The sequence below is a fragment of the Myxocyprinus asiaticus genome, chromosome 48 (assembly GCF_019703515.2).
Source record: "Myxocyprinus asiaticus isolate MX2 ecotype Aquarium Trade chromosome 48, UBuf_Myxa_2, whole genome shotgun sequence".
Classification (NCBI taxonomy): domain Eukaryota; kingdom Metazoa; phylum Chordata; class Actinopteri; order Cypriniformes; family Catostomidae; genus Myxocyprinus; species Myxocyprinus asiaticus.
In genome coordinates, this window is record NC_059391.1 from 21,941,213 (window position 1) to 21,953,783 (window position 12,571).

At 36.4% G+C, this 12,571-nt stretch overlaps 1 protein-coding gene across 9 annotated transcripts in view; it reads right to left on the minus strand.

Moving 5' to 3' along the window:
* LOC127437827 (A-kinase anchor protein 13-like) overlaps positions 1 to 12,571 on the minus strand; it is a 136,674-nt gene that overhangs the window by 77,964 nt on the left and 46,139 nt on the right. For all 9 annotated transcript variants that reach the window (XM_051693031.1, XM_051693033.1, XM_051693026.1 and 6 more), the window contains exons 4-5: positions 9,705 to 10,019; positions 1,077 to 1,260 (exon numbers count right to left, since the gene is read on the minus strand). In XM_051693031.1, coding sequence (XP_051548991.1) covers positions 1,077 to 1,260; positions 9,705 to 10,019 — 499 coding nt within the window. The remainder of the gene's footprint in view (positions 1 to 1,076; positions 1,261 to 9,704; positions 10,020 to 12,571) is intronic.

A 12,571-nucleotide genomic window follows, 5' to 3' on the forward strand; every position in this document is an offset into this window, starting at 1 on the left:
CTAATAAAGGCTCTCAACCAGATCAAACATGGAACGAAAATAAGAATTGGACCAAATCCAGCACTGGCCCTGTGTGATGCTCTCTCCCACACAGATCTAAAAAATATATGACTAGGGTTTAAAAGGTGATACTTGCTTGAGGCGTTCACAAACTGTCCTGGTGCCCTATTTTAGAATAGTCATGTAGGGGAACATATGGAACCAGTCCCATTCAGGGTTGCCAGTCACAGACAGTGAGAGCACTGGCTGGAGGAAACTGATAAAGGTAAACGTTTGTGTTACACATTCAGGCATAGCCACTTTACCTAGCAAATCTGGAGACAGGGTCTTGCTGGCTAGAAAAAGGTTTCATGCAGACTGCAAAGGCTTGCTTTGAAAAGTAAGACTGGAAATGCCTTTGTGGCTTTAACTGTTTACAAAGTGCTCAGAGCCACATGACCTGTCCTTGTGCTGTGCTCTTATCCCCCGCCCCCTCACACTACAACAGACTGTTCTTCAGCATTTGTCATTAAATCTCACAGTGTATTGAAAACCTATTGCAGTATGATAGAATTCTTGAATCTATTCATCCAAAGATACCAAAACTGATAACATGCATGAGATTAAAGGTAATGTGCATTTTTTTTCTCTCTGTTAAAATACTTTCTCATTTCTTCTATCCAGCGTAATATGCAGAGACAACTGCAAATAAGCCAATAGATGACAGAGGAAGTGTTTGGCAAAGCTGTTTGAAAACAGTATTTTTTGCAATTCTGTTTGCCTACACTAGAGGCACCAAAATTAGACAATTCTCCTGTAAGGACGTAATGCAGCCTTTTTTGTTGGGGAGCGATAAATTCGATAAAGCTGTATTTGTTTAATGGATTTCAAAGGTTGCCATTTCAAAGCAGCCTGTCTGAAAAAGTCAGCCAGCTACTACACTTTTAATGTCATTAATATTGTTAGAATTCATAATTCATCATTTGTACAGACATGTTGTATAGACCACTAGATCCTTGTTCTTGTGTGTATAACCTACGCACAATTGTTACACAATGGTTTTGTTGTGTGTATTTCAGTGGGGCGTCAGAACTCACTCCGTGAGAAGTTTCTGGAGCTGTGAGTGGCCTCTCTTCTGGGCGACCCTGGCCGGCGTACGACCCTGTTTGTTGGGGAGTCGTAGAGCCTCTCTTCCCCCGGGCTGCTGGAGGAGAAAGAGCGCTACCTTGCGCAACCCACGTTTTGCCGCAAAGTGCAAAAGGGTTTCTTGAGGACCAGGTTCTATAGAAAAGCAAAATAAAGTCCAGTTAAGTTTCAGATTCTCCAAAGTTCCAACAAATCCATTTTCTTTCTTGACGACCAATTGTCCTTTAAACAAACAAAAAATCCATTAGTAACTAATAAGCAAGCATAAAATGATAAAGAAAAGTGCTGCTTCAGAATAGTGCCACATTCACTGCTCCAAGGGGGCTTCAGAGCTGAAAGACCTGCCCCCTGCAACTGCAGAGCCAATAACAGAAGGCAAAGCCCTCCAACTAGAGCCACCTCCAAATTCCCTCGAACTCTGTCATCAGAATCTCCTGACAAACTTGTGCAAACATAATTTCAATAGATCATTTACAACAAGAACTGAGCATTCACCCCAAGTAAGGTCCTGGAGTGAAAGATGTTATGATATTTGAAGGCGTTTATCATAAAAGCAGAGATTACAGAGTGCTGTTTTAAAAAGTTCTGGGAGCTTGAATGAGCCTCTCTGTGAAAGCAATAGAGACAGAGGAAGGATTGTTCTTGCTGGTTAATGAGAGGCTGAGAATGAGACTGCCCTCATTTAATCGGCCCACTGACGATCCAACAACCAATTTGAAGACCCGAGCAGGAAAAGAAAAAAAAAATGTGGTGAGGTGCAATCTGGCATTGGGAAAAAACAAACAGCAGATCAGGATCACTAAACAGTGTTTTGAGACACAACAGGCAAGAACTCAAACGTGGACATGCCACTACATTAATAATACTGGTGTTAAATAACTTTTCTAAATTTGACCATTTTAATCTAAAACATTGCTTCTTATTACTATGTAGTAGTGTTGCATGATACAGTATTTCGGAGGCACAGCAGTAGTGGTCAACCAAAAATGGAATATTTTTAAATGTCGATATCTAGAGAGTGGCAGAGGGTCAATTACGGCTACTATACAGTATATCTATTTAACATAAAACAAATATATAGACATATTATATGATCTATTATAATCTATCTATTAATATACAGGGTTCCCACCATTTTGACCAATGAATTTCCATGCATTTTCAATGACCATTTCAGTCGTTTGTTATTACTGGAAAAATTATTTAAAAATAATTTTGATTCAGACTGGTTTTATAATGAATCTTTAATACCACTTTGTAAACCACTTTGACCAATTCATCGAAAAGAAACAAATTAAAAGATTCTCTCACAAATCGGACATAACTTGCAAGGAAGTTTGACGTTACACAAACGTACACAAAAAAGTTTACTAGTAAAAAAAAAAAAAAAAAAAAAAAAAAAATTAGAGCAGTGCAAAACTAGAAAAATTTACACTTCCAGGCCTAGAACACAACTGAATAATTAACATTATATTATGAATACAATACAATACAATATAATGGCATCTGCATCGGCATCCCAATAAATAAATGAATATTGGTTACTGATCAAAATAAATTGCAAAATGTTGTTTGCAAAAAAATAACTAAGAATACACAAAACAAAAACAAAAGCAAAGCAAACAATGCAAAAAAAAAAAAAAAAAAAAAAGCCAAGCAAAAACAAAAACAAAACAATGGCATCTGCATTGACTATTGATTAGGCTTGTAAGAAAAAGCCTAACAATAAATAAACGAACAAACTATGCTGATTGCAAAAAATTACTTTTGAAAGAATACACAAACAAAACAAAAAAAACACGTCTTTACAAATACAGAGACTTGAGCAAGAACAGTGATGTCTACTTTAATAAACTAAAGAACAGACCACAAGAAACAACCAGATCTGTTTAGAAACCAGATGAAACTGATCCTTAATCCACTACAAAAACTCCTAATACAAAAAAGGATTCATAAAGTAAAAGGGAATGGTAGGTTGGCAATGCTACATGAAAGAACTAATCTATAACTAATTTGAAATAGAGCTACTAATTATTTTATAAGTCACTCACTGTAAAGGGGATACCCTTGTACATCGCATTTTCCGCTATTAAGGGAGAATCCAATGCTTAGTTTTCCCATAAATATTAGTGGTCGATTACATGCCATGCAACGTGTCCGAATCCCACCAAATTCCAAGCTAGTATCTCACACAGTACTTTGGAAAGTCACACAGTGAAAACACTCCTTTAGTTTACTGCAGATAATATTTTATATATATATATATATATAATGCTCTGTGTTTAATTTCACTTAAGACCGAACTTTTGGCAGCAAATGCCCGCTGATGCACTGGGCAAGACGCCCATGTATAGCTCCGGTTTCAGGACTGTTCTATGTGCCCAGTGCCAGCTGTGACAAATGGCAGTGCTTGTGGAGATATTACACGACGAGGCCCTCTCTCCTGACAGACAGATCATCTCTAGGAATTATATTTTTCCAAAAAGAGAAAAATACACAGGGCTGAAGAATACATTTTTTGTTTTGTTTTTTTTGCTTTTGCTTTGTATTTGCCCTGCCATTATTTTCACTTACCACATCAAAAAATATGCCATTTTATTTTTTGTAACATATTTTTTTTTTTTGTTAAAAGTTAAAGGTGCACTCATTGACTTTTTGCTGATAGCTAAACTTTTAAACAAAAAAATAGTGGCAGTTTAATATTATAAAGTCTTCAGTTAATTTTCACATCAACCACCAGAATGGTGAAAACAAAAATGTATCTCAGTGATTTTGACCGTGGCATGAGTTTGGGTGTCAAAAGGGCTGGTTTGAGTATTTCTGTAACTGCTGATCATGCACAACAGTCTCTAGTATTTACTCTGAATGGTGCCAAAAACAAAAAACATACAGTGAGCGGCAGTTCTGCAGACGAAAACACCTTGTTGATGAGAGAGGTCAACGGAAAGTGGCCAGACATTCGTAAGTGTCATACTGAAGGTTTGGTGGAAAACAACAGCATACATTCATGTGTTTACTATTAACATGAATTTACAATTAACAATTGCATTTTCTTAAATTAAAATGAACATGGATTAATAAATGCTGTAAAAATACATTGTTTATTATTAGTTCATGACTAAAAATACATATTGCTTTTACGAATGCAAACAAATAGAACCTTTTTGTAAAGTGTTACCAACACATCACAGAAAACCAAATTAAGTTTGCAACTTGGGCAGGGTAACAACATCGTTTACGATTAATAGCAATCTTCATTTAAACTATCCCGATATCAATTCTTAAAATACTAAGATCAAAAGTATGTCTATTTTCAGTGGCTGCTTGAAAATGTAATGAAATCTTGCTGATGTCACTGCTTTCTTTTGAACAAACTCACCCAACTTACCAAACATACACAGCCTGCAATTGAACTGCATTTATTGTTAACTTTTAAAAATATATTTTTTGCAGTGTACCAAGTTAGAAGGTTCCCTGTATAATTTACAACATTAGCAGGGAGGGTCTACAGTAACTATAATCTAAATATGCAGGAAATACAACATGTTACCAACGTGTGCTCAGGTACAAGATAAAACCCGCAACTGTCTTCTCGCTTTCTGAGGTGCTATTTCTATGTTCTGAACTTTGCATGAAAAAGAAACAGTGCTTTCAGATGCATGACTGTATAAGTTATTTCAGACCAAGGCTGTTAATAAGAGATAAGCCGTGCTTATAATGATATCATTTAGCTTGTTTACCCTTTTTAGCTCTTATCTCTCACTGCCTACGGTCCAAATCTCACCACCCTCGCACTTACAATGCTGACTGGATTCCAGGTTACTAATTAAGATGCATCTTGAATGGTTCAAGCACAATTGGACTGCTAAAAACAGATGTAAATGGGGACTAAAACATTTTGTGAATGAATCACTCAAATACGAAAAGTAGTCAAAAATGCATGTAAACATCGCATTTGTAGTGTAAATGCTAATCCATCCTGATGTGTGCCAGACAACAGCGAAGGACCGCCTACTCAATGTCAATCATCCATTGCGCTAAAACAAGGCTTTTAAACTAATTTTCCGGATTCAATACAAGTTAAACTCTCAGCATTTGTGAAATATAGTTGATTACCAGAAAAATCATTTAGACTCGTTCCGTGTTTATTAAAAAAAGCAGAAATTGCGGTTGTAGAAAGGCACTTACAATGGAAATAAATGGGACCATTCCATAAACTTTAAAATACACACCTTTTCAAAAGTATAGCCACAGATGTAACATATTATGTATTAACATGATTTTAGTGTGATAAAATCACTTACAAACATTATCTGTATAAAGTTATATACAGTATTACAACTTTGGTGTCATGACACCATACTGCCAGTAAATTCTGTAATCTGGTAAACGTCATAATGGTGGTCCCAGAATTGATCACACTTAAATTATGTTAAGATGTATAAAGTTTGTCTTGTGGCTTTACGTTAGAAATCGTGTGTATTTTAATGTTGAACTAGCACCATTCACCATTGTAAGTGCCTTACTGTGACCACACTTTTTGCTTCTTATATATATATATATATATATATATATATATATATATATATATATACACACACACACACACACACACACACACACACACACACACACACACACACAACCGGTCAAAAGTTTTGAAACACTTACTCATTCTTTATTATAATTTTTTTTTTTTTACATTTTAGAATAATAGTAAAGTTATCAAAACTATGGAATAACATAAATGGAACTATGGGAATTATGTTGTGACAAAACAAAATCCAAAATAAATCAAAACTGTGTTATATACTGTATGAGCATCTTCAAAGTAGTCACCCTTTGCCTAGAATTTGCAGAAATGCAAATCCAACTTCTTGAGGTATCACCCTGGGATGCTTTTTAAACAGTATTGAAGGAGTTCCCATCTATGTTGGGCACTTATTGGCTGCTTTTCTTTATTATTCGGTCCAAGTCATCAATTTCAAAAACTTTTTTTTTTTTAATTCAATTTTGGTTTTATAATGAAATAAACTAATATGGTGGCACAATTATATTTTTGTCTACAAAACTAATTTCAAACATTTAAGCATACGCCTTCAGATCAAAAGATTTTTAAGATCATGAGAAACACTTCAGTCAAGTGTTTCAAAACTTTTGACCGGTAGTGTATGTATATATATTCAAGGGTAAGTAAAATTTTGATCAGGGACATTTGGGTGATTTCTATTATCATTATGATTTAAAAAGGAGCCAAACAACTATGTGATAAATAGCTTCATATGATCACTATCTTTCAATAAAAGACAGTGTTTTTGCATGATCAGTCATATTTCAAAATCAATGACAAAATTTCACAATTTCTGCCAGGGTATGCAAATGTTTGAACACAAATGTACACACAATATTGTGCCAAAGTCTTAGGCACATAAGATGCTTCACAAAAACATTTGTCTTAAGATGGTTATTTATATTTTCAGCTTTAGTGTGTCAATAGGAAATATACATTTTAGACTCCCAAACATTTATTTTGCAAACAGACTAGAAGAACAGGGAGCACTGCAACAGATGGCATGGTCCTCACAGTGCCCCCAAATGAATACTGAGTCAGTCTGGGATTACAAGAAGAGACAGAAGCAATTGAGACAGCCTAAATAGATAGAAGAACTGTGGCACATTCTCCAAGAAGCTTGGAACATCCTATCTGCCAACAACCAAGAAAAACTGTGTCCAGGTGTACCTTGGATAATTGGTGCTGTTTTGAAGTCAAAGGTGGTCACACCAAATATTGATTTAGCTTTTTTTTACGTTTACTGGACTTTGTATGATGTAAATTGATAATTGAAAACTATTTATGGCTTTATTTTTGAAGCCATCCTCACTATGCAACATTTTTCCCAAGTGCCTAAAACTTTTTCACAGTACTGTATAAACACACACACACACACACCGATCAGCCACAACATTAAAACCACCTGCCTAAAATTGTGTAGGTCCCCCTCGTGCCGCCAAAACTGCGCCAAACCACATCTCAGAATAGCATTCTGAGATGCTATTCTCCTCACCACAATTGTACAGAGCGGTTATCTGAGTTACCGTAGACTTTGTCAGTTTGAACCAGTCTGGCCATTCTCTGTTGACCTCTCTCATCAACAAGGCATTTCCATCCACAGAACTGCTGCTCGCTGCTCAAGATGAGACAAAATGATTTTTTGTGGTAATCAACATTATGCAATCAACATTCCAAATTTTTTCCAGTTACATGTGGCTTAAAAATAAATAAACTTCTGCTCAAAGATTTTGGAAAAGGATTTAATATCAGGTGTAAACAGAGCCTTAGAAGTCAAGCACGAGTCACATGATAGCTGTGAATCAGGACTCACAGCTAGCTAGATGTTCCGTCAGCTGCTCTGATGAATGATTTCCCGCAATGCAATGGTTGTCATCAAAACGACAGATCGGCCGGATCCACGCAGTCTTCCAAGCACACTTAATACACACAAGCTCATATTTCTGCTGTGGATTAAAGTTGATGAGGATGTGGCCATGCACAAAGACCTCCGCCACAATCTGCAGGGAAGGCGTTTGGGCTTGTCTGGAAAGCTCACCCCATAGCCCCATTTTGTTGTTCACTCCAGCAATTAGATTTTTGAGTTGTTCAGACATCTTTTCAATCATTTGTTTGCTTTTGTTCAAGTTGATAACCATCATTTTAATCCTCGGAATATATTTTCAGTTCCCCTTTCAGTTCCTGTCTTGTTGAGAGGCAGCAACAAAGCCGCAATAAAACTATATTTGTTGTGGGACACGTTTGTTGTGTAGATCCTCTGAAAACACTGGTAACTGTACATGGTCACACAGTCATTTCTAGACAATGTGCATAAAAAAAAAAACATGTGCACATACAGTATCTACATGTGTTTGTGTGCATACATTTCAAGGAATATGCATTTTAGTGCTTGCACAACAGTTTAATTGAAATTCTTCAACATATCTAACTAAAACGTGCCGGTGCAGGACTTCTGAATAATGTCCTCACTAAGAATAGTTTTAAAAGAAAAAAATCAAAACACTAAAACAAAACTAAATTGCTCCCATTAAAACCAACAAAGTTATCTGCACTTTTAGCTTCCTAATCTTGTAGCAAGTTGCTACAAGACTCACATTAAGTTGATGAACACCCCTGTTCCAGTTGTTGTTGTGCTTCAAAGCTAATTGACTTTATTCCATGTCTGACAGGAATACAATTATTTTATTTACAAATACCATGTGTGTGAATTGACTGCTATGAATTTTATTCTACCCTCAGTGACCACTTTATTAGGTAAACCTGTACACCTACTTATTTATGCCATTATCTAATCAGCCAATCAAGTGGCATCAGTGCAATGCATAAAATAATGCAGATACGGGTCAGGAGCTTCAGTTAATTTTCACATCAACCATCAGAATGGGAAAAAAATGTATCTCAGTGACTTCGACCGTGGCATGAGTTTTGGTGCCAAACAGGCTGGTTTGAGTATTTCTGTAAGTGGTGATCTCCTGGGATTTTCATGCACAACAGTCTCTAAAGTAAACTCTAGAGACAGTTGTGCATGAAAATCCCAGGAGATCATCAGTTACCATTCTGAAGGTTGATGTGAACATTAACTGAAGCTCCTGACCCATATCTGAGAGATTTTATACATTGTACTGCTGTCAAACGACTGGTTGATTACATAATCGCATGAATAAGTAGGTGTTCAGGAGTACCTAATACAGTGGTTGGTGAGTGGAATATATTTCAATAACTTTTGAGCGTTACATCAAAGCCAGCTCGTGATGACAAGATGCAGAACAAAATGAGTTGCCAATGTTAAAAAATGTCCTCAAAACTAAAAGTAAAATTTGGACCCAAAGACTGCAATGCAACTGTTGCAATGGGGACCGGTTCTGACAGAGGTTCGCATATCCCCCAGCAGAGCTCCAGCTACAGCAGAAAGAATACAGTATAAACTTTAAACAAGAACCTTCCTGCTAAATCCAAATGAAATGCAAATCTAAGTCAGTGACAACCAGAGTTCCTGCCATTTATCAAAAGTGTCTACAGTCAGCTCTGAAACAGGTCCACGGCCCGACTTAATAGGCTGCGTAAATGCAGCATGCCAAAAAGAGCACTTTATTAGGATGGGAATGTTTGCTTTTAGATTATCTGAAATGGCGTTACTGGCTTAATATAATGACAAGCAGGAGGAAAATAAGGCTAGAATGGAAAAACAGTGTGAACCAACCCACAACTTAAAATACAAAATACACACGTGTGTTCAGGTCTGGGCTTGAAAGTCTCTCCTGAAAATATAATGCCCACGGTCTAAGCTTTGTCAGCAACTTTACTGTACAGATGTGATCAGTATGTTCTAAATCTCTGGTGCAACCCACCTTTCCAATCCACGCAAAAGATACAAAAAGGCCTGGTCAAGATGCTGGTTTAGCTAGTCAACCGGCTGGTATCCCAGCCTGACAAGTGGCCAAAACCCTTTTAAAATCAGCAAACCAGATCAGTCTGAAGTGCAAGACTTCATAAAACAGAGCCTACTCACCTATTCCCAAACTTGTTTCAGTGCCCGTGTCTACGGGAAAGTCTGTGCCCAGCACACTCCAGCCTGACGGCAACGGGAGGTGTTTTAGGGCGAGGGCCAGAGTGTCATCCAACCTCTCGCACTCCTTTAGGGGGATCTGACACTCGTCCAGTAGCAGTGCCCCTTCGGTCTTCCCAGCTGCGTTGACCAGGAACTGGGCCATGTCGAGGGCGAGGTCCTGAACGAACTGGAAGTGTTCTTCTGCCACAGGGTCCACTGAGCCCCCGGGTCGCGCCTGGCACAGTGTGACACGCACGGTTTCGCTGCGATCATGAGCTGTTGGGAGACAATAGATGAAAGATGACTGGAAAGTAACGATTTATACACAGATCAAATAATTTCTTTTTTTAAGTTCAATCTCCAGTCAAAATGCTCTTGATGTAGTTGGCAGACTCTCCTGGGAGAATTTAGATAAGACGAACGTCTCTTTTTAACAATAAATAAATAATGACTAAACTGACTCTTGACAAACTTCTAACAGCCATTTGTCTCGCATTAAACAAGCAGGTCTCCTATAAATCAGCTTAACATTAATAAAAATTAGATGTTGCTTCATATGAAGGATTTTGGAAGCCACACATTCACAGATGAAAAAGAGTTTGACTGCATTTAGTTGAGCTGAGATGGATATAATTACTGAGATATGTTCGTGCATTAACACCAATTTATTTCCATGACTGAGAAGCAAAACTGTAGGAGAGAGAGAGGTGACATTCTATAATAGCAATTTTCACGGACAATTAGAACTTCACTGTGAGGGCTGCCAGGAGGCCTGTCTTGTTTCAATACAGTCATGAGATGTCATTGCTACAACATACTGCAAGGACAGACACTCCAGAAAATGTGGATGTGTGTAGATACACACATCCACACTCACTTGCACCAGATTTGTTTGACCAAAACATCTCAGTGGGGTATCCGTCTGAGTTAAAAGCATTTGAGCCGTTTTAGGTGATAAGGATGTCTTGGCAACCAAATGTTTAGAATAAAACAAAAGTGTGGACCTCCAGCAGAGAGAGAAGGTTGAAAGTAGGGCTGTGCTAAAAAAAGAAATTATATCTTGATATTTGTCAGTCTTTTAAAGACATATTTATACACACACAAACACATATATTCTGTATATGTACTGTATATGTACACAGTATATAATATATACTTCTATATGCACATATACATGAATATATACTTGTAAATATATAATTGTGTGTGTGTGTGTGTATATACATATATATATACACACACACACACGTGTATATATGTATATATATATATATATATATATATATATATATATATATATATATATATATATATATATATATATATATATATATAAATAATCAGTGCATGTTTTCAATAGTTTTTTTTCCGCTCACTAAATTAATGCAAATAATATTTTTATTTTTACATTTTCATTAATATGCACCAATATCATTCATAGCAATAACAACAGCAGCCATATTAACAAACATATATTGTTACTAAAACATTTTAATGCATACATAAATGCCATGCAGGGCCTTCCATGAACTTTTTGGAGTGATGGAGCAAACAAATTGATCAATCAATTTTGAATAGATCAATTGAAACGGATAGTTCGAAATGATTCACGGAACTGAAATTAATAAAACTCACCTTGGAAATCGGTTTCAACATTATTGAAGTTTAAATCGGAGACTAAAATAATGCACGCTCGCAAGTAACGAGACAATGAAGGTCAGTGAAACTAGTCTAATTTCATGCTCTTTCGGGAGCTTCATGCCAAATAAAAGTGCATTAAAATCATCACAATATTAAAGATGTTGCTAAATTTTATGTCGACAGCAAAACCATTGCAAATATATCGTAAATATTCAACATACTGCCAAACTCTAGGCCATTCTTCATGCTGCTGAAAAGCCTTTAAGTGCTCCACCGGAGGAGTGATTACAAAACCGGTGCCAAAATTCCGGAAAGGATTCCATTACACTACATCTACTGTGGCCCTCTATGGAACTGCCTAAAGGTGAATCATATTCCTTTTTTACTTTGACTCTTAGTAATATGATAAATGGGAGGACTACTGGGCTCTACCTTTTTTTTTTTTTTTTTTTTTTAAATACTAGATGTAAGATTGCAACGCAACCGGTTCCTTGGAAACAATAACATCTCTTGAACATTACTGTTTACAACATCAGTCTTTAGTTGATTACAGCAATGAATTGTGCCTATTTAAGGTTCTATTAATGTAAAATGCTAGATGGTTCTCTTTTATGCAAATTTGTGATACAACATAAAATACACACAGAAAACAAGATTTTTACATTTTCTGAAGAAAATACGAGTGCTGTTTGCCTCAGGTCCCTCCTTCAATTTAAGTCCATGGGATATTTTTCTCCCATTTTATCTTCAAATTGATCATTGTGTAGTTTGATTAAACTTGATTGTAAATTGTGTATAAAAATTTCATAATAAAATAAGAACTATATTTATAACCCCTGTGAGCAAGCTGAAGGCGACTGTGGCAAGGAACACAAAACTCCATAAGATGTTAGTTAATGGAGAAAAATAACCTTGGGAGAAACCAGGCTCACTGTGGGGTCCAGTTCCCCTCTGGCTAAACAACATGAATATAATGCTAATATTAGTTATTTATGTGCAGTGCAAGTCATGGTTTAAAATTAGTTAACTAAATAAGTGTTAACGTGTTGTTAGTGTAAACCAAGATTTTGTATGTACTACAAGATTAATGACTAATGTCTTTGAAGTCCATCCTGGATTAACTTCAGAAGTTCATACAGATGTATTGTCATTTGTTAGTTGGCTGATGAAGGCTTTTGTTGGCAATT